Source organism: Trichomonas vaginalis, chromosome III (genome assembly GCF_026262505.1).
Source record: "Trichomonas vaginalis G3 chromosome III, whole genome shotgun sequence".
NCBI classification, from domain to species: Eukaryota; Parabasalia; order Trichomonadida; family Trichomonadidae; genus Trichomonas; species Trichomonas vaginalis.
In genome coordinates, this window is record NC_067205.1 from 12,718,391 (window position 1) to 12,745,902 (window position 27,512).

General features: G+C 30.6%; 11 protein-coding genes and 2 pseudogenes across 13 annotated transcripts, besides 2 other annotated features; 10 read left to right on the forward strand and 3 right to left on the reverse strand.

Annotated features, from left to right (window-relative positions):
• Positions 1–719: part of a mobile genetic element that runs on past the window's edge.
• Positions 720–965: 246 nt separating this feature from the next.
• Positions 966–1,675, forward strand: TVAGG3_0690700 (transcription-initiator DNA-binding domain ibd family; the record flags this gene model as incomplete). Its single annotated transcript, XM_001301810.2, has 1 exon — positions 971–1,606. The coding sequence occupies one exon, from the start codon at positions 971–973 to the stop codon at positions 1,604–1,606; it is 636 nt and encodes a 211-aa protein (XP_001301811.1).
• A 341-nt stretch (positions 1,676–2,016) lies between these two features.
• On the reverse strand, positions 2,017–3,090 carry TVAGG3_0690710 (carbohydrate transport; the record flags this gene model as incomplete). Its single annotated transcript, XM_001301809.1, has 1 exon — positions 2,062–3,075. One exon carries the CDS (start codon positions 3,073–3,075, stop codon positions 2,062–2,064), a length of 1,014 nt encoding a protein of 337 aa, XP_001301810.1.
• A 244-nt stretch (positions 3,091–3,334) lies between these two features.
• Positions 3,335–7,314, reverse strand: TVAGG3_0690720 (CKK domain domain-containing protein; the record flags this gene model as incomplete). Its single annotated transcript, XM_001301808.2, has 1 exon — positions 3,350–7,030. The coding sequence occupies one exon, from the start codon at positions 7,028–7,030 to the stop codon at positions 3,350–3,352; it is 3,681 nt and encodes a 1,226-aa protein (XP_001301809.2).
• A 1,100-nt stretch (positions 7,315–8,414) lies between these two features.
• Positions 8,415–25,904: a mobile genetic element.
• On the forward strand, positions 8,539–8,967 carry TVAGG3_0690740 (uncharacterized protein; the record flags this gene model as incomplete). Its single annotated transcript, XM_051243036.1, has 1 exon — positions 8,539–8,967. One exon carries the CDS (start codon positions 8,539–8,541, stop codon positions 8,965–8,967), a length of 429 nt encoding a protein of 142 aa, XP_051089623.1.
• TVAGG3_0690750 (DNA/RNA polymerase superfamily) lies at positions 9,540–10,905 on the forward strand (the record flags this gene model as incomplete). The annotated part of the gene is made up of 1 exon (XM_051243037.1): positions 9,540–10,905. A coding segment is annotated over one exon (1,366 nt), but the record flags the coding sequence as incomplete, so codon positions are not given.
• On the forward strand, positions 13,240–14,114 carry TVAGG3_0690760 (annotated as a pseudogene). The gene has a single exon. A coding segment is annotated over exon 1 (875 nt).
• Positions 14,691–14,987, forward strand: TVAGG3_0690770 (uncharacterized protein; the record flags this gene model as incomplete). The annotated part of the gene is made up of 1 exon (XM_051243038.1): positions 14,691–14,987. One exon carries the CDS (start codon positions 14,691–14,693, stop codon positions 14,985–14,987), a length of 297 nt encoding a protein of 98 aa, XP_051089625.1.
• TVAGG3_0690780 (organellar and viral DNA polymerase type B) lies at positions 16,840–17,781 on the forward strand (the record flags this gene model as incomplete). The annotated part of the gene is made up of 1 exon (XM_001296941.1): positions 16,840–17,781. One exon carries the CDS (start codon positions 16,840–16,842, stop codon positions 17,779–17,781), a length of 942 nt encoding a protein of 313 aa, XP_001296942.1.
• TVAGG3_0690790 (organellar and viral DNA polymerase type B) lies at positions 17,945–18,500 on the forward strand (the record flags this gene model as incomplete). Its single annotated transcript, XM_051243039.1, has 1 exon — positions 17,945–18,500. A coding segment is annotated over one exon (556 nt), but the record flags the coding sequence as incomplete, so codon positions are not given.
• Positions 18,632–18,958, forward strand: TVAGG3_0690800 (KilA, N-terminal/APSES-type HTH, DNA-binding family; the record flags this gene model as incomplete). The annotated part of the gene is made up of 1 exon (XM_051243040.1): positions 18,632–18,958. The coding sequence occupies one exon, from the start codon at positions 18,632–18,634 to the stop codon at positions 18,956–18,958; it is 327 nt and encodes a 108-aa protein (XP_051089627.1).
• On the forward strand, positions 19,094–19,501 carry TVAGG3_0690810 (uncharacterized protein; the record flags this gene model as incomplete). The annotated part of the gene is made up of 1 exon (XM_051243041.1): positions 19,094–19,501. One exon carries the CDS (start codon positions 19,094–19,096, stop codon positions 19,499–19,501), a length of 408 nt encoding a protein of 135 aa, XP_051089628.1.
• TVAGG3_0690820 lies at positions 20,554–21,454 on the reverse strand (annotated as a pseudogene). The gene has a single exon. A coding segment is annotated over exon 1 (901 nt).
• Positions 25,905–27,038: 1,134 nt separating the features above from the next.
• Positions 27,039–27,254, forward strand: TVAGG3_0690830 (uncharacterized protein; the record flags this gene model as incomplete). The annotated part of the gene is made up of 1 exon (XM_001299312.1): positions 27,039–27,254. The coding sequence occupies one exon, from the start codon at positions 27,039–27,041 to the stop codon at positions 27,252–27,254; it is 216 nt and encodes a 71-aa protein (XP_001299313.1).
• Between the last annotated feature and the right edge of the window lie 258 nt (positions 27,255–27,512).

The window sequence follows — 27,512 nt, forward strand, 5'->3', positions numbered from 1 at the left end:
ATAAGAGCTAAAACTCGGTAAACAACTTCTTTATGTCTAGAAAATTCTATCTTGCCTTTTATTTTTTTCTCGCTGTGAAACGTATTCGGTCATTTTTTTAAAAATTAATTTTTTGTTAGAGATAAGAGCTAAAACTCGGTAAACAACTCCCCCATGTCTAGCAAATTTAACATTCGTCTCCCATTTTTATATATTTGGTTTAGAATGTTCGAAAATGCGTAATATGGTCATTAATATTAATTGAAAAGAACCTTGAATTAATTCAATCTGATCTCACAAAATATTTTAAATTACAAACTTTGTAGTTTTAATTGATAATTAGTATTAAACTCAAATAACTAGTTTATTTTTGAATAAAAATTATTTGAATTTATTCAATTTTGTGAATTTTCCTTCAAAAATCAAGTTTAAATATCTTATTTGCCATATAATTATAAATACAATGAAACATATTCGAAATTGAAAAGAATGACTTTTTCTGTTCTTTCAATCATTCAATTTGAATTTTGCAATATTGGATTTCTCATTAAATAGCTATTAAAAACAACAAGCAATTTAACTTACATTCAAATTTATTTGTGTTATATTCAATCTTCTCAAAACTTATAATTTTCGGCTATAGCATGATTATATGCTATATAATATAATAAACCTACAATAGTATCATTCTTTCAATTATTTGAAGAGAAAACCGAAAAAATCTATTTTCGGTCTATAACAAGTGTCAATTTCTCCCAAGTGTCCTACCCCCTGTAAAATCATGTGTGTACTAATCTTCCATCAAAAAATTTTAAGATTGTTCGAATATAAATTTATTGTGCATATCGTATCTCTTTCAAAATTTGTGAGTTTTTACAATTTCCAAAATCGGTCGAATATAAACCATTAGTTTTCGTCAATCGTTTTAAATAGGAATAATTTAAATAAGATATAATTGTGAAGTTTACTATAAATTTTACTAAAAAAATTAATGATCGATGACCCGACGCTAAACCATTTAATAAAGAAAGACCCACTCATTGGACGCTTTTCATTGCAAGATCAGCGCGAATATTTACAGTTATACCAATATTTCCAATCATGTGACGAAAAAAATAAGCGAAATCATGGTATGGATACCTTCATAACGCACTTAATCAAAGTTCATCAATTTATTAATCAAAAGGACTGCTTCGATATTTATAGAGGTTTTGTTTGCGGCATAGAGTTCGGCAGAGGTTTCATAATTGTTAATACAAAACGCCTGAAAAGGCTCATGTGGCGTTCAAAATCATGTGTTAATGGATGCCTTCAGAAGTTAGGCTATCAAATGAATAGAAAAGAACAAGATGTTTCAGGATTCTTCACAACCATTCTTCCAGGAGTTGAAGCTCAGCTCTGCAATAGCCGTCAATGGTGTGTAAGAAAGAGAACTAGCTCTTCACCTGTATGCTTTGTTTCATTCTTGCCCTCTATTTTGACTGATAGATACGGTTTTCCTCAGCCATGCGATTTGGATGACGAAGATTACGAAGAAGAACCTGAGCCACCATCATATCAGGATCCATTCCCTTATCTCGATGTTAAGGCGCTGTTGAATAATCATAAATCTAATGTACTTGTTTAATTAAAATACTCGAAATAATAAAATTTATTTTAATTTATGATAAAATCTTCATTTCCTTAGATTTAATATTTTTTTATTTTTTTGTTTTTCGGTTTTGATATGTTTTGAGTATCGGAAATTAGAAATTGTCTCTAGTCTAATCTATTTTAATAAGAGATATTAAACGTTAGTCTCAATTGATTTTTTCAACGTTGATTACAAAACAAAATAAAGCTTCATGATCTTGAAATTGAAATGCCATGGATATGATAAAATTAATGATAACAGTTATCCACGTTAACACCCAAAAATTAAAAAATGGCAAAAATAATTTTAAGATTTCGATGGATTATTTAGCTTATTTCAAAGTCAAATGGTGTATATATCCTATAAAAACCAGAATTATATAGAAAAGAAATAAAATTATTTATGAATTTTTTTTGTATGTATATAAAACAAAATATAAGATAGTTGTATTAGTTCTTTGTCTCTTCAGAACCATTGCTGTTGATTTCAGCCTGGCTCTTTGCAGCGAGAAGTCCTTCTTGATCGTTATCTTTGTCATTCTTTGAAGGAGCTGGCGGAGCAGCTGTAAGTTTGAGGTATGTGTACCAGATGCAGCCAAACATTGAGACACAAAGTCCGATAATCTTTTTGATGAATTGTTCTCTTGTTTCGTTTTGGTTTCTAAAGAAAAGGATGCCGAAGATGAAGATGAGGATGGACTTCATGTGGCCGCAAACTTGGTAAGTAATTGCTGATGTTTTGCCAATAAGGAAGAATGAGCAGATATTAACGGAAACGGCGATGAGGCCTGTGGAGAGGATGACAGGAATTGTTCTGATGGTAAGATCTTGGTTGAAAATGGCGTTTGGACCCCAAGATTCGAGAAGGAAGCCAACAATCAAAGCAACAACGAACTGTGGGTAGGCAGTTGTATGCTGAAGCTGGAGTGGGCTAAGAGTGAACTCTTTTTGTTTGGATCCTGTGTAGATTTGGAACAATGAAACGCAGCAAACAGCAATAAAGGCAATAATGGAGCCAAGTATGTTGAACTGGATATCATTGATTGAGAAAATGCCAATACCAACAAGGAGGATGCCAAGAGAAAGAAGAATTGGGAAACTTGTTGTTTTTCCTTGGACAAGGTAGTCATAAACAACCATAAATGGAATGCAGCAAAGCTTAGAAAGCTGATAGAATCCGACTGAGTTTAATTGAAGGTTGAAATTCATGAAAACGACGGCGCCAACACCAATTGAGCCCATTTTCCATTTTTCAAATGCTGGCATTGATGTACCACGCTCGAATGCTCCTAATCTGCACATAACTTCAAGAAGACCCCATGTCAAAAAGAAATGATACGCTGTAAGTAATGTAATGGATGTAAAACCAAAATTATCCATGACATGCTTGTTTGTGATGATAATAACAGTTGAAGAAAGGATACTTCCGACAATCCAACCAAAAGTTGCGATTTCAAAAACCATTTTTTTTTCTTTTTTTTTTATTGTTTATTGAGTGGCCACCGTTTTTTGTACTGATATAATCATCTTGATTTCACATATATAATTATATTCACATCCTAATAAGTATACTTTTTAAATGGTAGTTGTTCGATTTCCTTTAGAAATAATTATAAATATTTTTATAATTATCGATAATTAATACAATATTATGATATTATCTGTTCTTGGATCTGTATAATTAAAAGATATGCAAATTACATAAAAATTTTTAATTCATAACAAAAAACATAATATTTTACCACGATTGTGGTTCTAAATCTCTTTTCAGAACAATAGCATCTGTTGTTTGTGTGTAATGGAATGTATCCAACTTATCAAATTTCTTTGTTGACGTATTAAATTTGAAGAAAACTCCAACATCTTTACAATGAATCACGCTTGGACCTTGGCCATGAAATCTAACGCATTTAGTGCAATTCTCATCAAGAATATAAGATCCTTTGTATTTCATGTTGATTGAAGACATCAAAAGAATAATTCTATCTGAAGGAAAACCTGATAAAGCTGCAATTAAGTCATCTCTTCTTGAATCATTTCTTTCACAAGGAAGTAAATTAAATGTCAAAGCAAGTTTTATAACGCCAAGGTTAGGCATGATGGTTGTGTTGCGAGCTTGTATTTGACGCTTCTCTTCTTTAGTGAAATCATTGAATTTGAAGGAATTTATTTCAACTTTTCCTGGAATTTCACTAAATGATTTTCTTGGAGGAACATCAAAGAGATCTTCTGTGTCATCCATCCTTAATGTGCGATCTCTATGTATTGCAGCAACTAATGTTTGTGTTTCAGCTGTGTTTGTCGGTGAAGTATTTTGAATCATCATATCTTCTTTAACAACTTCCATTTTTTGAGGTCCTGTATCTTCCTTTGGGTCATGAGAACTGCCCTTCTCTTCTTTTTCCGTTTTCTGAGTTAAATTCTCTGATATATTTGGTTTGATTTCAACATATCTTGATTTTTCTTGGAAATCTTCACTATGTTTGTCTGACAATTCATCATTACTCTTTACTTTTTGATCTTTGTCTGTTTGACTTTTGGTTTTGCTTTTTTTAGATTTTCTTTCTGAATTTTCAGAGACATCTGCTTTTCTCCTGCTTGCATGACTAATATCTGAATATTCAGAATATTTGTTGCTACTATCACTGTCTTTCTTAACAGTTTTTGTTCGATGTTTTGAATAATCAGTAGAATATTCATCAGAATCACTACTTTTGCTTAATCTTATATCAGATGATGAGTCATGGTGATGCTTTTTATTCTTCTTTTTCTTCTTTGTATCAGATGAATTCAAATCAGGTTCAACTTCAGAAGTTTGCACTGCTTTTGTTGTTTTTGTGTTACCATCACCAAATATATTTGATGATATCTCCATCAGCATCCTAGGAATAGAATCATCTCTTGAAACAACCCTCTTCAAAATGGAAAGTAAAGTGTTTTCAACATTTTTAACTTTGTTTTCATTTGCATATTTTCCATACTGCATTCTAACAGATTTCCTGAGTGTTTCTGCGTTTTGTCTGCTAGGAGGCAGTGAATAGAAATACCTCAAAGCATCAGCCATCGCTGCGGAATCATCTTCGTCTAATTCTCCAAGACAAAGAGTCATTTCTTGTGATTCTTTGTTCGTTCTCTCGAAATTTGGCTGAGAACTGGTCCTTGTAAGTATCTGTTGTGGAGTATTTTGTGTGAAATATGGTTGTGAATAACTTTGTTGGAAAGGAGGCATAAATTGAGGGGGAGGAACACCATAGAACGGGGGATATCCTGTGTTCATGTAAGGATTTGGCATTTGAGCGGTGAAATAAGGATTTGGATATGGATTCGGATATTGTGGAGGAGGTTGTGGTGGTTGATACATTGTTTGATACTGAGTTTTGTTTTCTTCTGGTGGTTTTTGTTGAGATTTCGATAAAGTTTCGGCTGCTTGAGATATTTTAAGTCTGCTTGCCTCTAGTGCAAGTCTTTGTGCTGCTCTTGCAATATTTTTCGCTTCTGACTTCAAACTTTGTGAGTTTAAATTTGATTCAATTTCTGAACTCAAATTTCGGCTGGACTTCGATGAAGAATGATGTGATTGCGACTTGCTACCAGTTGATATTGAAAAATGCTCTGATTTTAGCTCATCATTCTTCGAATAATCTGATTTCATTGTATCACTTGTGTTTGATTCGAATTTGGAGTATTGGTTATGATCTGATGATGAAATATTACTTGTATGTGATGGTTTTCTATGTTTATGGCGAGATCTACTCGAATATGATTTCTTAGATTCGCTTGGATCATTAACATGTGGTTCTGAATCAATACTTTCTATTGAGTTATCAGTTTTGCGGCAGCTTTCTCTTCTTAAGAATCCATCGTCATTTGTTTTTGCAGAAATTTGGCTAGAAACAGATAAAGGAGCATGTTTATCTGGTTCTGAATTAAAGTCAGAGCGTTTAACAGCTGATGCTTTGTATTTCATTTTGTCTTCATTCTCTTTTTGATCTGTATCTGATAGAACAATCACTTGGTTGAGAGAAGAAGAACTTAAATGATCTGATTTGTTTGATTTCTTAGAATGACTTGATTTGCTTTTATTTGATGAATTTGATTCATGTAAAGATTCTTCTTGTAATTGTGTGAGTCCATTTTCACTACTCTTTGATGATTTACTTGATAAACTTAATCCAACTTCTTTTATGCTTTCTTCCTTGAGTTCATTTGTTTTCTCTGTTTCTTTGTTTTTGTCATTTTCTTCATCAGAAATATCTCTTTCTTTAACAAGTTCTACTTCGTTGTTTTCTGTTTCTTTTTTATCATCTTGGCTTTCATTTTCAATTGGAATTTCTTGTTTTTCAACTTTTTCCTTATTTTCTCCCTTTGTTTCATTAACTTCCTTATCTTTGTTTTCTTCTTGAGTTTCATTGACATCTTTATCTTTGTTTTCTTCTTCTGTTTTTCCATTAAGATCTTTGGTCTCATTCTCTTTTGAAACATCTAAATTTTCACCTTTCTTTGCTTTGTTTTCTTCTTCTGTTTTTCCATTAAGATCTTTATTTTCATTCACTTTTGAAACATCTAAATTTTCATCTTTCATTGCTTTGTTTTCTTCTTCTGTTTTTTCTACGTTTTCTTTTGTTGATTCATTTGATTGTTCAGGCTTTGTTTCATTGGTTTTTTGTTCTTTTTCTTTTGTTTGATCTTTTGATTTCGTATTTTCTTCTTTTTCAGTTTGTTTTTTCTCGGATTTTTGTTTAGGTTTTGTTTCTTTTTTGGCTGGTTTTGGTTTCTCGGGAGGTTTAATTGGAGCAACATAAGGAATGTATTGTTTTGGAAGTTGCTGAACTAATTGTTTTGGTGGTTCTTGGCTTACAGGCATTGGAAGTAACTCTATTGGCTTCGGCTGATCAAGTTTAACAAATTTTTTAGCTGCAGGACGAGTTGATGAAAAAATATCTGCGATGAAAGTGTATAAAAGCTGCTGACTGAGTTTTCTTCTTGGAGGAACAAATGCATTCAATGAATCTGTTACTTTATGTATTAAATCCCAATTTTTGTTGATTTGGTCTTCATTTAAATTTTCTCCAATTTGAATTTCTTTTTGATTAATTAGTTGCGGGAAAACACGTGAAAGAACAGCTGCCATATGCTGCCCATTAAGTAAATTCGTTGATAAATCTTTGCACGGAGGTAAATTTTGTATTGTTGAAAATTTTGAAAGCCAAAGCAAAACTGCTTCATCAAGCATAGTAGGTCGATGTTCTAGTATAAAGTAGGAGCGAGGTAAGCGTTGAAGATCTTTACAAATATCATCTATTGTTAAAGATTTATCAACAATTAGCCATTCTAGCACTAAACAAAGCGCAGTATGGTGTGTTAAGTTTTCATTAGCTAATTCTTGCGGTATACAGTCAGATGATGGCTTATATCCCATTTTTGATAGTAAATCTATTATTGATGTGAACGTTATTTCCGGATCTTTGTATTCTACTTGAGATTCTGATATTGCATTGATTATTATAGCATATGGTAATGCTGTTTTGATATCATTTTGTGTAATTTCGTTATTTGGATATTTTTGATGTTCAAATTTTCGAATTGGTGCGCAAAATTCTAGTGATAATAATGGAAGACGTGTCTCTTCACTTTCATAGCTATCTATTCGTTTTACTACTGTTTTTAGCCACGAAAAATGAATCTCAAATTCATCAGTTTCACCTTCAATCATTATGAAGATTTCGAATATGAGAGAGTAAGATTTTTAATAATATCCTAATTGTAAATGAGAATTGCAAGAAAATATTTGATTATGAAGAGTAAAATTAATTTCAAAATGTAGTAGTAGGATAGGAAGGGTTGTGTGACTTTTTTTGTTACGTCTATATATAGATGAAGGTATATTTTCACATCTTCTATATATAGATGATATAAAAATTTTTTCTTACGTTTTTTAAGTCATGAATTCGTAAGAAAGCGCGACATTATTAAATAAATTAGTAATAAATATTATATACTAAACACATTTTAAAAAATTAACATTAATTTTAAAATAATTTATTTTTTTATCTTTTATAAAAGAAGCTATATATAGATGATGTCAGATATTCCGCGATTAATTAAACATTGTTTAAATCCTGAATGGGTTAAACTTCAATTTAAAAATGAAGATTGTGAATTATTAAATGAATATGAAAGCCAAAATAAGCTAATGAGGTATAAATATAATGATAAAGAATATTTAATTTCATGGAATCAATGGAGTCATAATCAAAGACCTCATAAACGAGAAGAAGAAATTGAAAATAATGAAATGGAAATCATTGATGACATTAAAGAGGATGGAATTCCTAAATTTTGTAGAAAAACCTTTAGAACTAAGTTAGGAGCATATAAACGTAGAGTATTAAATCCTGAATATCTTAAACATATATTTAAAAAGGAAGACTGTGAATTATTAAACGCTAATGAATATGAAAATGCTAAATCAAAACTGAGATATAAATATATTGGAAGTGATGAAAGGTGTAAAGATAAAGATAAAGTTTATTCAGTTTCATATAATAACTGGCACACGTTAGGGATAAGAAAACATTTAGGAGATTATGGGAAATGTTCTGAATTCTTTAAATCTAGTATGTACGAGAGAATAAAAGAAATTAGAAATAATTATTTTCATGAATGAAAGATTCACTACCATAATGAAATAAAAAATAATTTTTTTAAAAAATAAACTTTAAAAATTCATGTCTTACATTTTTGAATAATTTATTTTTTATTTTGTATGAAATGAGCGTCAAGACTAACGACGTTAAAAAATTGGGATTCACAAATGAGGAAATAAAGGATATATTAGAGGAGGCGGGTTATGAGGTTGATAAATATTATTTAAGAAATTGTCAAAAATTCGCGGAGTTTTTAAATGAGTTTGATTATGATGGAAAAATGAATAAAGATGATGTTATAAATTTCTTATATCCCACATCTAAAGAAGAAAAACCTAAAGAACCTGATGTTTTCCCTGAATATTATGAAGAACGAATTAAAGATGATGAATACAATGAAATTGAAAGACTGGAAAAAATAAGAGATGAAATAGATGAAAAAATTAAGGAATTAAGAGAAGTTGAAAAATATAATGAAAATGAAGTAGAGGGTTTAATGAATATCCCAGCTTCAGAATCAGAAGTTCAGAAATCTCATGAAGAAAGATATAAAAATTATGTCTCAGAATCAACACAAAATTTATTAGATGGCGAAATAGATGAAACACTTTCAGAAGAAGGTACTAAATTTATACGTAAACATAAGTTACAATTTATTGATAATGAAAAATACCCTTGTATCTTACTTTCACCCCCCTCTCGATTCTGAGAAATTCAAAAAAGCTCTTAAAAACGTGACATATGCAACTAATACGATTAAGAAAGAAGATCATGATATTTACACAAATTATTATTTAAATAAATGCACGGGTGTTGATAAAGTTTTTGATTTATTAGATAAAATATCAAAAGAAACCATTGGAACATATAAAATTTTGTGTGATTGCGGTTTCATTGTTGAAGATACTAATAATGTTTCATATGAAAGAACAGCACCGAAGGAAGATGAAGTGGAAAGGTCTATACCATTCGTTATTAAGAACATAAAAGATATGAAAACGTATAAACATTATATTTATTCATTTATTTCAGAAAAAATGGAAGCAACCCATAAAACATCTTCTCATCATTTTATAGCTATTCATACATTCCTTTTCAAAGTTGTGAAATTAAATAAGACAGGAATTAGATTTAATGTGTCAGGATATGCATTCTTGAGTAAATTAAAATGTATTCGTCACGTCGCAGATGATAAAAATTTATGTGTTCTTAATTCATTTTATGGGCTTTAAAAAATAAACTTTATTTTTATTTATTTTTTAATTTTTTATTCTTACATAAATGAACAAAAACGGAACAGCTAAAATGAATGATAATCAAATTAGAGCAGAAGGTAGAAGGTTATTTAAACGCTTCTATAACATTCCTGATGGTGTTAATCCTAAAACTCGTAGAAGCTATTTAAATGAAGCAATAGATGCATATGAAGGGTTTGACATTTCATCAGAAAGTGAGAGATTAGCGAGAATGTTAAATGTTAATATTGATTTCTATTATTGTGATCCTCAACCAGAAGACGTGGACATAAATAAGGTAGACTTTCCATTAGTGGATTCAATAATGATAGATCCAGAATTTGAAACAGTAAATATTTTATTAACACAGAGTCCATGTGGAAAACTTCACGCTGACAGAATAACAGACGTTGAAGCACTCACCGGCTATAAAGTTTGTCCATATTGTAAAGAAGAAGTTTATTCTATCCGTGATGATCCAGAAAGGAAAAACCAAAGAAGATTTTTAAAGCATTGTGAGAAATGTAAAGAAAATAATGGAAGATTAATTCAAGACGTTCAATTGCAAAAGACCCAGCAACCATATGCACCACATATTACGAAACAGAAGATATATCAGTGGTTATTAGCTCACAATTTGCAGAAATATTATAAACCGACAAGATATTATATTACTTTTGACTTTGAAACATTAGAGACTAAAGAAGAATTACAACTTTCTGAGTGTGCAACTTTGAATGCTTACTTAAAACCATTCATGGTATCATCAACGGTTAAATTAAACGATAAAACATATACGAGGAATTTTTGCTTAACTTCGAGTGATTCTTTTATTTCTGACTGGATTGAATTTTTATTTTCAACCTGTTCATTAGTTGCTAAATCAAATATTGAACAATATGAAGAATTATTGAAGCCGCAAACGGCGAGGACTTTGTCCCATACATTAAATGAAAAACAGAAGGAAGCATTTAAAGAACTTCTAGATGAGGAATTCAATAAAGTGAATATCATAGGTTTTAATTCGGGAAAGTTTGATTTAAATTTAATTCTTCGTGATTTAAACACTGCAAAATGGAAAATAAAATCAATGCTGGGTTCATCTTCACAATTTAAGCAAATCATTGTAAAGAAAACAAACGTTCCATATGAATTGAGATTTATTGACATCAGAAATTATATAGCGGGTGGAACATTAGACCAATTCACTCAAGATTTCGGAAATAATAAAACACGTGTTAAATCCTTTTTCCCTTATCAATTCATCACGTGGGAGAATTACGAAGAAGAATTATATAAAGTGGAACCATTCACTCAAGATTCATTTTATTCAGCATTAACTCAAGAAACTATATCAGATAGTGATTATCAAATATATCTCAATGATGCTAAAAATTTTAAGAATAGATTAGAATATTTTATTCATTATTGCAATAAAGATGTTGAAATTATGATAGAACCAATTGATAAAATTATCGAAGAAACATTTGTTTATAAAATTGACATGCTTCATAATCTTTCTTTATCATCGAATGCTTCAATGATTCGTTACGCTTTAGCATATAAAGACTTTAATCCTAATGAAAAATATCCTGAGGAAGAGATAGAATCAAGTTTTGAATTAACGAAAAAGTATTGGAAATATAAAATTGAATCATATAAGAAACAAGATGAAAAAGCAGAAAGGTATACTAAAAATAATGTTTCAATGGATGATTTTCAATACTATCACGATTTAATCCTTTCATCTAAATGTAAAATGTGTGGTAAAGCGTTTACATATGCAAATAAACCAACATTGGATAGAATCGATAATGAAAAACCACATACCAAAGAAAATTGTCAGTTAATGTGTTGTTATTGCAATGTCGTAAAATCAAATAAAGATGAAGATGTTCAACGTTTAAGAATCAATTTAAGAAATTACACATTAAAAAATAATTTACCAATGACTTTAGATTCAGTTGAAGCTTATCACATTCTCCGTAATGGAATTACTGGTGGTCTATCAAATGTTCAACATAGAGTAAATCTTAAAGGAATCACGCACATTAATAAACTTTCATATAGTCCAGAAACTAAAACTGTATCAAATGAGAACACCACCAACATTATGACTCATTTCGTTGGAGTTGACTTTAATTCATTATATCCTTCATCATTTTCATCTAATCCTCATGATTTCATTCAATATACTGACCATAAAATGTATATGCCGGGAAGATTGAATGGTGTTATCATTTGTGATACAGCAACAAAGAAAGCAAAAGCACTGGGAATAATTAAGAAGAAAAATACTTTATTCGTGGCTGAAGTAAAGGGTCACATTGATGAAAAATACATTAATGATTACATAAACTTTTTACCGATAATAAGAAACTTAGATATTATCACAGATGAAAAAACAATTGGCAGTTTTATGTATAATTACATGAAATCAAACAATCTACCAGTTGACCAGAAACAGAGGAAATTAACTTAGTTAGCATCAACACACAACCAATATCAACCATTTTCTTCTTATTATCTATGGTATCTAATCGACAGGTTTAATTTTATCATCGATGATATTCAATCAATTTTAACATTTACGAAAAACACTTGTTTTAATGAATTTGCGAACAAATTTATGAACGAAAGACAAAAGGCTGAATTAGAAGGAAATAAAGGAAAAAGTTTATTTTGCAAAATTTCACTTGATGGATCATATGGTTACGATGCAATGAATACACAAAATTACGCAAAGACTAAAATAATGAATGCACAGAAGTCACGCGTTGCATGTATGTCAAATAAGTTTAAAAACATAAGAGAAATAGGTGAGGATACATATCAAGTGATGCTTAAAGATAGATTTTATAGATGTGATACATGTTTACAAGAGGCATTCTTCACTTTAGATAACGCAAAATACTGGTATTTAGTTTTCATTTATGATTTTATGTATAAATGCATGAATGTTAATCGTTTTCATTTCATTGAAGGTGATACTGATTCATCTTATTGGGCAATCGCTGGCGACCCAAATCTTCCTAACACTCAAGCATTTCAAGCAATTGTTACCGATAAACAATTTTATGATAAAAACATTTTCAAATTCGCACCTTTTGATTTCTTTTGTTTTGATGAGAAATTTAAACCTAAATTAAAGAATAAAGCTGAAGAAAAAGCACATAAGAAGAAGTTATTGGGTTTAGCAATTGAGAAACAAGGTGATAACATGGTTGCTTTATGTCCTAAGTGTTATACATCATTCAACGGTTCAATTGATGGGGGTGATTTTAAAAAGATTGCACAAAAAATGAAGGGTGTTAGTTTACGACAAAATAAACAATTAACACCTAAAAATTATTTGGATATAATAAATGATAAAGTGATATTTGATGGTCAGAATATTAATTTACAACTTAAAAACGGGTCAATGACTCGCTTAACAGTTGGTAAGACTGCATTAACAGGGGCACACACTAAGGCTGTATGTTGTGAAAATGGATGTTGTATGCCATTTATTTAATACAATAAATATTTTATTTTTAATGAAATACCACAGAAGAGACAAAAGGAACCGTTAATGATGGTTTTGATACTATGATTCAAAGAGGTGGGCACCCTTAAACATTTATTTTATTTTTATATAAATGAATAACACAGATTTAAAAATTTTAATTGATGATTTAATATTTAATCAAAATTTTCTTAGTTATTATGAATTAAAATCATATCTCCAAGAATATGATAACACTATAATGGGTGATGATATGGAATATTATTATCCATATTATAAAAATGAAATTTTGAAATATCATGATAGAATAATTTCTAAAATTAAAGACAAAATTAAAAATAATGAATATACAAAGGGAAAAACTAAATCACAACTTAAACAGTTGAAAGATTTCAAAAATAAAGTATTAACAGAAGAAGATATTGATGAATTATATAATTTATATAATCCTGAGCCACAAGAACCAAAGCCAAAGGAACAAAAACAAAAGAAACAAAACGCCCAGGTTCTTCAGACCATAAATGATGCACAAGCTTTAATTTATGATTCATTAGTTAAACCATATTCAGCCCGACTTTTAAATGAAGATCAACTTTTGGAATTCATCCTTCAACATAAACTCGAAGCGGGAAAGTATATCAAACCTTTATATACAGCATATTTAAAACAAATGAATAGAATACATCCAGAATTAATGAAGGGGGAATGAATTCCAAAACTTCATCATCCAAAATCAAAGCAGATAAAATTAAACCACTTGCAACACCAAAACCTCCAACGACAGTACCGCCTCCTCCTTCAGTTAATCCTTCATCATTCACTTTATTATATCCATTTCAAACATTAAAGAAACAAAAAGATTTTAAAAAGGGTTTCAAGATATTAAATAAACCAATTGACCCGAAAATTCAACCGTTAAAGGAAAAATTTAGTCGCCCTTCATTTGCACCATATCCATATTCATACGAAATCGATCATCTGGAATATTCAAAAGGAAACGTTACTTATTTATTTGCCATTAACATTAACACTAGATATTATAATTGCATTCCGGTGAAAGGGAAAACAGAACAGGAAACAAGAAGAGCTATTCAATACTTACTAGATCATGAAAGAGTAGATAATATAGGGGTGATGGTGATAAAGAATTTCAGGCAACTATGACTCATTATTTCCCACAAATTAATTTTTTCTTTTCATCCTCTCCATATACGTTTCATAATAAAATAGTTGATGCGGTAATGAGAACTCTTAGAGATGCGTTAGGGGTTAACGGTCAGATATACTGGGATGGAAATCATGACTCCATCATACAGCAGTTAGTATATTATTACAATAATACATGGCATAGAACTATAAACATGAAACCAGTGGAAATGAAAAATGATATTTCAAAAGAATGGGAATATATTAGAAAGCAAATGGAAAGGTTGAATGATGTTAAACGTGAACAAATTAATTCGGGGCTCATGAATTTTAAACAAGGGGATAAAGTTTTGATTCATCTCGATTATGGAAAAACTGATAAATCAATGACAAAAAGAAGACGAAGATTTGACACAATAGCTGAATTTGTTAGATATATTAACGGTAATGCATTAGTTGAAGTTGACAATAAATTAATAGAAATTCCGATTTATTTTATTACTCCATTATATTTAAATAATATTTAATTTTTTTATTTCGTAAGAAATGAGTGACAACGAAGCAGCCAAGAGTCCAGACGATGAATATAAAAAGAAACTAAACAGAATTAAATCAAAAATATGCTATTACAAAAAGAAGCCACAATGTGGTGGGGTTGATGCCCATAAAACTAATGGAACTGAAAACGATGAAGAGAGGAAAGAAATAATCGAAAAATTAGAAACTTACCGTTCAATCCTTAAACTGAGTGAAACAAAAATAAAAGAATTTAATAGAATAAATAAATTGATTGGAAGAGATGAATTTAATAAAGATGAATTTTTAAACTCTATCCAAATTTAATGTTTATTTTTCTTTGACAACATCTCTCTTTCCATCATTACTGCATAACCACATTTTCTCAGTTTTAGTGGTTTGTTATTTTTAGCAAGTTCTCGCATCATTTTTATCATTTCCTCCCTTGTTATGATTCGTGGTAAATTTTGAGCTTGTGGGGTATCCATTTATGATAAAAATAAAAATTTGTTATCAGTTATTTTATCGTTAATGGTTTTCAGGTTATTCAATAATTAATTATTTTTGAATAACTGAAGGTGCTACCATGTTACCATGTGCTACCAGGTTAATTAACTTCTCTGAAAAAATGAGACAACATGACATTTTGACAACAACACAGGAGGAAGGTATTTTATCGTATATGTTTTGTCAAGACTTCTTCGTAATGAGTGTAAATAACCCAAAAATAATGTTTACGTTAATGGTTTTTAGGTTATTCAATAATGAATTATTTTTGAATAACTGAAGGTGCTACCATGTTACCATGTGCTACCATGTTAATTAACTTCTCTGAAAAAATGAGACAACATGACATTTTGACAACAACACAGGAGGAAGGTATTTATGAATTATTTTGAATAACTGAAGGTGCTACCATGTTACCATGTGCTACCATGTTAATTAACTTCTCTGAAAAAATGAGACAACATGACATTTTGACAACAACACAGGAGGAAGGTATTTATGAATTATTTTTGAATAACTGAAGGTGCTACCATGTTACCATGTGCTACCATGTTAATTAACTTCTCTGAAAAAATGAGACAACATGACATTTTGACAACAACACAGGAGGAAGGTATTTATGAATTATTTTTGAATAACTGAAGGTGCTACCATGTTACCATGTGCTACCATGTTAATTAACTTCTCTGAAAAAATGAGACAACATGACATTTTGACAACAAGCCCGGAAATAAATGTTTACGTTAATGTTTTGTCATGATTTCATCGTATATGCTTTGTCATGACTTCATCGTATATGCTTTGTCATGACTTATGAAGGAGGCGTTGAAGATGTTATACCATCTAAGAACTTGAGAGAGTCGAAGCCAACACATCTGGGTCCATTAGAGCGGGAGTACTGGAAAGACAAAAATATGCCAGAAAGAATAAGAAAATTCTTCTAAACTTTTTCATTAGATGTAAATCAGACATGAACGAGAACAGTCATGATATCATTAATGGTACCATTTATTTTAACATAAAGACGCAAAGCGGCGGGGCATAGCCCATGAACAAAAATAATGTTTAGGGTAGATGGTTAGATCTAACACGTTTTCTAACCACTTTTCTAACCTCATTTCTACCCTCAAGATTTACAAACGTTTAACGTGATATACGTTATGAATTTTCATGAATTTTATATATTAATGTTTTCGTTAAGCCACTTTGTGCCGTCAGTCAGTCAGTCAGTTTAGGAAAGACTTTAGAAAGTTGTTGGAAAATAAGTCCTGGGAAGAGTATTATAAGGCATTTTGTGAAGAATATAGCAACCGCCGGAATTCAGACGGTTGTTTTTTTATACAAAATTCATGCAGGAAATCCTTGAGTTTTGGTTGAAAGAATACGGTCGAGCCACTTTTGACTCCACCTCAAAACAAGCATTTTATGAGCTTACTAAGGGCGTTATAAATGAATTCAAAGGTATTTACATACATCCTGACCTCGTTCATTTTGTTGCTGAATTCAGCAAAAATAATGTTTAGGGTAGATGGTTAGATCTAACACGTTTTCTAACCACTTTTCTAACATGGTCTAAAACTCTCGAAAATCATGAATTTTTGACATTTCCTTATGAAAGAAAAATAACGCTAATTTTTTTTCTAAGAAAAATTTTTATCTTGTATGTAAAGATATGATTTCAACAATACGTTCTACAACACTTCAAACAACAACTTCACCAAACTCTTTAGTTATGAATCCAACATCTATGTTAGTAGAGATGAAAAGCTTCATTCCTTCTTCATATACTTTTGAGACAGAAATACAAAGAATTAAGCAAGAACTTTTAACAAGTAATTTAGACTGTAGTGCGAAAGATGAAACAAATGAACAGTATCTTTATGACATGCAGGACATTATTGACCATTTACCCAAATTGCCTGAAATCCAACAACAAAAGCTCACTATTCATGAATTCGATGAAATAGAAGGGAAACCAACTGACTCAGTAGAAATAAAGAAGTTCATACGTAAAGTAAACTATGAGTTTCTAGGATATCATTGCAACCATAAAGTTATGGACAAAGATTGCGACATGGTATATAAGAACATCTCTGACATATATAAATCTGGGGAGTTTAAGACATACGACAACTTTGTTTCATTAGTTGCTGAATGTGTATGGCAGATAAGAGATAAAGATAAAAGATGTAAAATATGGAATGGACAAATAAAACCAACAACTTTTGAGTTAAAGAAAACCATTGACGCCTTAGTTGTTCTAGCAGGTCAAATTTCAATGTATAACGCAAAAATGAATCCGCAATGTTCAAAATGTAAAGCAGCAATAAGGAAATATAACTACTCCGTCAAAGAGATAGAACGTATGCGAAACGACTATGCTGACTTAAAGAAAGAAGTAGAGAAACCAGCAGAAGATAAAATGGACATGTTAGCATTTCTGAACAAAAACTATCCAACAGCTGACGATTTCCTATTATCTGATGTCAAGAAGAAGTATAAAGAAACCTTCGGCATAGTTAAAATTTTTGATATTCTTCGTGAAGAAATAGAAGCTACAAAACTGTTTAAAGTCATGAACCATCGCAACATATACCATGTAAAACGCTTGTAAATAGTTATGTTAGAAAAGTGGTTAGAAAACGTGTTAGATCTAACCATCTACTCTAAACATTATTTTTGTCTGAAAAATGACCAAATTTCATGAATTTCATTAGTTAGAAAAATAACGCTAATTTTTTCTAAGAAAATTTTTTATTTTGTATGTAAAGACAGTAATGTCAAACATTGAGTTTGAAACAGTTAGAAAGATTGACAATGACACCAAAGTGGTTAGAATAGGTGATTTAAACGTAAGATACTCAAAGAAATACAACAAATATTCTTTGTCAGACATTATATCTCCATCTGGAAAGAAAACAAAGGACTGGGTTAGAATTGCTTCTACTCAGAAAATTTTGACAAGAAATCCTGAGCTTATGATATCAGTAGCATTTCATGGAACAAGAGCATATCTTATAGACAAAAGTCTTATACCAATAGTTTTGTTATGGTTAGACCCAGTTGTTGGATATAACTTCATAACTTATGGTTCATTCGATACGGAACGTTGCAGTGAAGGCTTACTTTACATCGTTCAGAAACCGAAGGACTTCAATACAAAGAGATATAAGATAGGAAGAACATATAATATAACTCAAAGATATGACAGTACAGTCAATAGAGTCAAGGTTGTGTTCGTTAATGATATGAGAGCTGCTGAAACAGAACTACTTGAAAAGTTTGAGAAAAGGTATGGTGCTCCCATGAAAGGTAAAGAAACGTTTGAAGTAGATGAGATAGATAAAGCTATAAAATTATTTGACGAAGTTGCTGAAAAATACATGTAAAGCGTTTATTTTTGGTCTTTTGTGAAAGTCAGAAAAAATAAAGTTAGTTTTAAAATTATTTTTATTTTGTATGAAATGACAGTAATGTCAACATCAGAGAACACAACAACTGCTATCGTTCATGAAGACATAAATGAAGAATACGAGTACATACAATATAACAAACAACTTCGCCTCATTCGTTCGGTCAAAGATGACATGTACCAAATGCAAAGTATAATGAATGCTCTTCGTTCTACAAAGCAAGCATATCATTGGTTTGAAAACCAACAGACAAAAGAACTTTTAGAAGAATTTCCTCATATGATTGCTTCCCTCGGAAAACCGAGAGAAGAGATTCCGTATGAAAATCGCAAGAGGGTAGAAAACATGTTAGAAAAGGTGTTAGATCTAACATTCTAACATAAACATTATTTTTGGGTCATTTTCGTAACTAACAACGTCTACCCTGTCAAAATTGAAGTTGGAGACAGAAGATACGTAGTTTTAAGAGTTAATGGTAAATTCAAGGGTCAATTTGATTACTTCAAGAATTTAATGGATTCATGCACAAAGGAATTTTATGATAACTTTTTAACATATTTTATCAATTACGACCTTTCATCATTTAATGTACGAATCATACCGATGACTGAAGCCAAACAAGATTTAATTGAATTATCAACAAATCCTTTAGATGTATGGATAAATACACATTATGATGAATTGTGTGCAGGTATGACGTGTAAAAATGCTCTATTCTGCAAACCATCAGACATGAAAGACAAGAATTTTCAAATGAGCATTAAGGATAAATGTGATAGGAAACATAGAAGAATAGACGATAAACAAACATGGTGTTATGTTTTGAAAGAAGAAATGAAAGGATTATATAAACAGGTTGAACCAAACGATAATGAGGATTCATTTACTGACTATGAAATACCTGTAAATGATGCTTTATAAAGTATGATTTGAATTTATTTTTGCATTAATCCTCCTGTGTTGTTGTCAAAATGTCATGTTGTCTCATTTTTTCAGAGAAGTTAATTAACATGGTAGCACATGGTAACATGGTAGCACCTTCAGTTATTCAAAAATAATTCATAAATACCTTCCTCCTGTGTTGTTGTCAAAATGTCATGTTGTCTCATTTTTTCAGAGAAGTTAATTAACATGGTAGCACATGGTAACATGGTAGCACCTTCAGTTATTCAAAAATAATTCATAAATACCTTCCTCCTGTGTTGTTGTCAAAATGTCATGTTGTCTCATTTTTTCAGAGAAGTTAATTAACATGGTAGCACATGGTAACATGGTAGCACCTTCAGTTATTCAAAAATAATTCATAAATACCTTCCTCCTGTGTTGTTGTCAAAATGTCATGTTGTCTCATTTTTTCAGAGAAGTTAATTAACATGGTAGCACATGGTAACATGGTAGCACCTTCAGTTATTCAAAAATAATTCATAAATACCTTCCTCCTGTGTTGTTGTCAAAATGTCATGTTGTCTCATTTTTTCAGAGAAGTTAATTAACATGGTAGCACATGGTAACATGGTAGCACCTTCAGTTATTCAAAAATAATTCATAAATACCTTCCTCCTGTGTTGTTGTCAAAATGTCATGTTGTCTCATTTTTTCAGAGAAGTTAATTAACATGGTAGCACATGGTAACATGGTAGCACCTTCAGTTATTCAAAAATAATTCATAAATACCTTCCTCCTGTGTTGTTGTCAAAATGTCATGTTGTCTCATTTTTTCAGAGAAGTTAATTAACATGGTAGCACATGGTAACATGGTAGCACCTTCAGTTATTCAAAAATAATTCATTATTGAATAACCTAAAAACCATTAACGTAAACATGAGACTTTGTCACCGGACTCTTTGAGTCACTTAACGTAAACATTATTTCTGCAGTTCATCCATTACTTCATTACCTAATTAATTACAGACATAAAATATATTTAGTTCATTCGGTAAGCCTAAACCCTTTGGGTCAAGTCTCAAGCACATTCAATGAACGCGGTACCATGCGAATACAGTCACAAATGGTGGCATGTAATCTTTACCCGAGCCTGTTGGATTTGTTGTGAAAGTGTGTGAATGATTACCTGTGGTTCCACAGAAAATACCTGTGCTTGAATCTACTGGGTCAGTTGTGATATCATCTCTATTCATTCCCCATCTATACGAACCCGCTGCAAGATTTGTATAACCTCTTTTTGTTATTGAATGTGAATGATTTCCTGTTGTGTTTGTAGTTCCTGTATGAGTGTGCGGTGGAAGGTTTGCTTCTTTAATTTTCTTCGAACCTCCTGTTTGCTTTGAATATCTAGCACAGTATAAGAATTTATCTACAATCTGCTTCCACATACCAAAACCTAAAACACTTGCTGGATTTGTTGAGTTCATTGACGTATAAATAGAACCAACAGGATATAATGTTTGAAGAATTTCATTTTTCATGCTTGTAATCACATCATTTACTTCCGACTTCTTTGCATAATTTTCATTCACATATGTTTTATCTGCTTTAAGGTCTAAACATCCTGAAACCCATTCTGTATCAGCTTTAACTTTAAAAGTCTCCGATGTCCATTCATGATACCATTCAACCTTTTCTTTAATTTCATTATCTTTTTCATCAACATAAACCAAATTTGCCTTCTTATTTAACTCACTATCCACATATTCCTTATCCACCTTCTTCATTATGTCGTTTAGGAAACCTTCTATGAATTCCTCATTTAAATTAAATCTTCCAATCTTCAAAACTTTAGGAAATGCATTTAATGCGTAATATCTCTGTTCTTCTGGTGGAATTGATGTTATATCATCCGTTATTCCTTTAATTTTTGAATTCATAAATAAAATTTCTTTTATATTTGATATCACTGCACCACCTTTGCAAACGAATTCGAAATGTTCATTTTTCAATACTATCTCCAAATCTCCATATTTCAACCTTTGCGTTTGTTCTCCCGTCTTTGAATTATATGCATATATGGCGTATGTAATGGTCTGAAGGACCTGGGTGCTTTGTGCCTTAAGTTGCTGTTGTTTAATCATTTATTATGATTTAAAAATAAATATTTAATCTGTTATCTCATCAGCTATTTTTTCTATTTGAAATTGCCATAATATTTCATTCATGAATTCTAAATCACAATCAAATAGGTCAGTTATTCTAAATTTAATATTTGATAAATCTTTTGAATGAAGAATAAATGAATTCCCGGATAATTGAAACGGATATGATAAAGAAAATGTGTTTAAGTTGATGGATAAAATGTTTTGTATTGATGGGTAAGAGTTAGGGTCTAATGTTTGATGTGAAAATCTCATTGGGGTATTAACTTTATCACATTTGATTAAAATGAAATTGGAACCAGTGTCAGAATACAAAACATCCCCAACATCTTTTTCAAAATTTAATATTCCCAACAATGAACGAAGATGAGGAGTACAAAATTTAATTTTCAGCGGAAATTTAATAAGGTTATTTATTTCATCAAGTTCAAAAAGTTTATCGGGTTTTGATTTAAAATTTTCTTCATACCATACGATAAATGATTCATTTAAATAACTTAAAATCATGTTAATATCCCATTTCGTTATCACATTATTTATATACATATCATACGTTTTTTCATGGTCATCTTTAATAAATGATATATAATCTGAAGGGTCTAAAAGAATGGGATTAAATTTACCACTCACAGAAACGAGAGTAACATTATAAATTCCGCTAACTGTTAAATTTAATTCACAACTATTATTCGAAATAATATTGATAATTGACATTTTTATTACGATTAAAAATATGGTAAAGCGTTATTTTCCAGTGATAAATAAAACTAGAATAAGATTACCTCAAGAATTCATAAATTCAACGAATAAGAAATTCATTCATGTTATAAATTTTAGTGTTTTCAGAAAATATGAGTCAATGTCATATTCATCAACAGGTTATATTTCACTTCATTCAAATTTAGTTCAATCAAACCCATATAATGACCATTTCATAAGATTTTCAGATGGTATTAAAAATGTAATTGATAGATTAAAATATGAACAGATTGACAATATCGAATTTTTGGAATTTTGGTTTAAATATCCTGATGGAAAAAAGATTGAAGTTAAAGATAAAGCTGATACTATAACAAAAACAATTACAATGACCGATCCAGATAGTGGGGAACAAAAAGAAATAAAACAAACGATAGAAACTGGTGAAAGGTCAATTATTATTGATTATGATTCAAAGGATTATTATTCAATAATGTTAATGCTTGAATATTAAATAGCCTTAACAAAGAATTTTTTAAGTGATATTTTATATTCATCAACTATTTTATTATAAATATCATTATATGTTAAATGAAGTTCAGTTGTTGTTCCGTTCTTTGATATCTTAATTGTGCTAATATCCTTTATAGGATTTATTTTTGCAACTGTTCCGCAGCATGAAACCTCATCATCTATGAAAAATTGAATCTTAACGTCTGAATCTTGAACATCACAAAGAATGGCGATAATGTGAATTAATGATTCATAAGGTAAAATAATTAAACCGGATTGGTCAATTAAATTTATTATTGAATCATAATTATTAATTATTATATCACGGTAAATTTTCATTAATTCAGAATTAATGTCTATTTTATATGGGTTCTCGATGTTTGATGAAAGAGGTGGGGGTATGTTGGATAAGTGGGAATTTCAACAGGTTCTTTACCGGTTCAGATAAAATGATTGGGTCTCCATCTTCTTTATTTTGCTCCTCCTCCTTTTTCGGTAAGTCACGAGTTAATAAATTTGGTTGAGTTGCTGACCTTGTTAGTTCAGGGCTAACATTAACTTTAACATTTTGAATAATTCGTGATTTATCATCATTTACGTGATAACCAACCTTAATCTCTGCTTTTGCGTTAGTGTTCTTTTGACTAGTGAAACGTCTTCTCATTTATATTCGAATAAAAAAATATATTTAAACTTTTATTTTACTGGAACTTTTGAATCTATTATTCCCTGTATTTGTTCATGAAGTTGATTTTTAGCTGTTTCATCGAAATTAATAGACCGAATATATTCATTAATTGCATTCTTATAATCATCTGATTTCTCAAATTTTCTTTTATCTGATTCCTTAACTAAATCATAAGTTAAACCTCGTTGCTGATATAATGGTTTCTTAATTAAATCTTTGAATGCTTGAGATAAAGCACCTGATGCAATTCTTGCTACTATAATTGGTTGGAATTGCTGTTTAAGTTCATCTTTAACATTTGCGAAAACTGGATCGAATAAAGCAACTTTAAAGAATTTCTTAGCTGAAATTTCAGGTCTAATATTTGCATATTGACCATCAAACTGGTTAGAATATCGTGGTAATCCATCCGGTCCCTCTTTAATAGCATTTAATTCTTCATTGAAATAAGAATATGGATTATGACGGTATGAATTAATTGGACCATTTTCACCTTCTCCAATGTATTGTTTAACAGCTTTTCCATTTTCATCAAATTGCATAGGATAACGTTCATTATATGCTTTACGTTTAGGATAATCAGATATAGTTAATTTATAACCATTTATGACTTTAATATTACCTTGACCATCAGTAACGAAAACTTCATTTATACCATCAGGTTTTCCATTTGGACCCGTAATGTCTGCTTCGTGTGCTTCCCAATTTGGACCATGACGTTTGGCATATGCTTGAGCTTCTGGTAATGTTAAAACGTTTCTCATTTGTTTAACATCTTTTTGAAGACCAGCAACAATATGAACTAATTCTTTCATTCCATCAGGAACTTTCATAGTTCTATTATATACACCCCTTTTGTTTGTCCCCTGTTTTAATGGAACCTGTAGAAGATTTGCTATTTCTGTCATGTTTAATTATAAATAAAAAATAAAAATTAATTATAAAAAGTTAATCAAATTTAACACCTCCTTTATTTAAATCAACTATTATTTTCCCATGTTCACCTAATTGCTGATATTGTGTGTAAAGTTCATTAATGCTCATTGGTAAATTCACTTGATAAAGCATAACGTTCAACTGTTGACGACTAAACCCACTGAAAATGAAAAGTGTTGATAGATTTGATTTAATGTTTGTGCTTAATGCTTTGAAGTATTGAACAGCCATGAAGAATGAACACTGAATGTGTCGACATTGAGTTAATAATGATTAAAATATGATTTCTCATTTGTTATTAGTTTTGATTTTACTGCATCATCTAGAAAAATGAGTGAATGCAAAAATTCTCTATCAAAATTTGAAATAGAAAGTGTTTCAAATAATTCATCCCGTTGTTTATCAATAATTTTATCCTCTAATCCTTGCTTCTTGATTGTATTATATAATTCTTTATACATTAAAAAGTTTTTTAAATAATCTTCTGCTTCTTCTTGTGATAAATAAATAATTGGAATTTTGATTAAATGCTTTAAAGATTCAAATGTATCATCTGAATGTGAACCTGAACGGTTGATATAAATTAACACATGTGAATAGGGGAAGTGTTAGCAATAATGATAATTTGTTTTAATATCGTTAATGTTTTACCTTTATTTTGTTTACCAATTGCTGCAGTGATTGAATTTAAGTAACATTCAGAATATGGAATTTTCATTAATTTTTCCTTAGATAGAGCATTTCTATTATCACTCAATGCTTCATTAATTATATCATCTACGTATGTATTATATACTCCTGCTAATTCTTCATAAGGAGTGGATGAATTTAAATCCATTTAATCAAAAATAAATTTATAATTTTAAACATTTCTATTCATCAATATTTCATCATATGAACTTCTATACTGTGGTGGTGTACCTGTTGAATGATATTTCAAACCTTCATCCGGTGTCCATGTCCAAGATGTAGTCCTAGTAAACCAAACCTGAGGAGGATTTGTCACCTTTGAACAGTAAGTGTCATTTTCACCCTGAATGATTGGATAAGCTTTCACTTGTACTGTAACTTGTGAGTTGAAAGTTTCTAATCCATCAAAGAATATACCCGCTCCATCACGTTGAACTGGAATAGTGCATAAGAATGAAGTTTGGTCTTTCCATGTTCTAGCTAATGGCGTGCCATTATCATCATTCAGTGGTCTAGTTAATGAGTCCTCGTATTCTTCTGTGTATTCATTCACTCCATCTAAATCAGAAGCTTGAAGCATACGTGTAAAGAATATGTCACCCACTGTGGTCATCGCTTGATCGGGGAAGTTTCTGGAATCTATAGTGACCTGAAGACCTCGAAGCATTGGATTTTCTAAAACTGTTCTTTGCATTGCATTCTTCGGAAATGTTAACACAACATCTGTAACATTATGAAGAGCGTATGAGAAATCTGAGCTGATACCTTCAGGAGTGATGCAACCTCCATTTAGTGAACGAACGTCAATATGTTGAGCTGGAATCATGAATGGATCTTCCTTACTGAATAAACGTGGTATTGCTTTAACTGATTCTTCAATTAAACCGTATCCTGGTGTAATGCATTTATCCTCTAAAACTTCCATCTTTGTGCATGAAATAATAACGTCATCAACTGTTGCGTCAGCAGATGTAGCGGCTAAGCTTGTAATTAATTTGGCAGGAAGTCCGATTTGTTGGAATTTGCGATCATATTTATAAACATGATTCATAATCTTTTCATAATTTTCATCAGTTATCTTTTCATAAACGTAATTTTGTAAATCAGCAACTCTTAACATGTCAACCTGACAAAATACTAAAGTATCCCTGAAAACATAATATTTAAGAATGATATCACCAAATGATTTAGGATAATCATCGAACGCCTGAAATGCTAACAAATCATTTACCGGAATAATCATATCAAAAGTGACATCAACTTCTTCATTTGCTCTCTTGAAAACTTCTGAAGGGTCAATATATTTACCACATACTGAGTTATCATATTTTTGAACATTATTATATAACGAATGAACAAACTTTTTAACTTTCCTTTCTGATTTTGGTTTATATGTTGCAAATGCGAAAGATTCACGGGCGCAATCCATCTGAAGATAACCGGCATCACCTCTTTCGGTTTCTACTTCTAATTGTTTAAAGCTTTGATTTGATGATTTGTAACCAACGAATAAACGCATGCATTTAAAAGCGGCATCACATGTGAAAGCTTTATTTGAAACTAGAGTTGCTTTAACTTTGCGTTTAATATATGTGTCACCTAATTGGTTCACATCATGAGCTGGATTTGTAATTCTTAAATGAGTTTGTTTATCATCAAAATATGGAGCATCAGAGTCATAGCATGAACTTTCAAGTTCTCTATAATATCTTCTACCATCATTCTTTGCGAATATTTCATTTATCTTTTCGAATGAGTGAAACACATTTCCATTAATTGGTTTGGTGTTTGGCACTAAATAGTTAGTCGTCATTTATTAATAAATAAAAAATCAAAATTAAAAGATGAAAATGAATTTTTAATTTTAATGAAATAATCAACTATGGCTGCAGGTATATTTAAGAAACTGTGGGATAAAGTAAAAAGAGGAGCGCATAAAGTTTGGGAAACAATGAAGAAGGGAGCAAATTGGATATTTAAGAATAAAGAAGCAATTAGTGACATTGCTGAATCAATAACACCAAAAGCTGCCCCAATAAGAGAAGTTTTAAATAAAGGAGAAAAAGTTTATCAAAGACTTCAACCGATACTAAGATAAAAATAATTTATTTTTCCACTATTTACCTCCTATTTTATTAAGTATTCCTTCAGCAATTCCACCAACTGCGTTACCTGCTTGTGCTCCCATCGCCGGATTACCTGCTTTAGTACCTAATACTCCACCTATGATAGTTCCTGCCGTTTTCGCTACTGGTGCCAAAAAGTTTGCAACGGGTTTAATAATCTTTTTATAAACCCAACCCGCAGCTTTCTTAATTCCATCCCATAATTTTTTAAAGAATCCTGCCGCCATTTC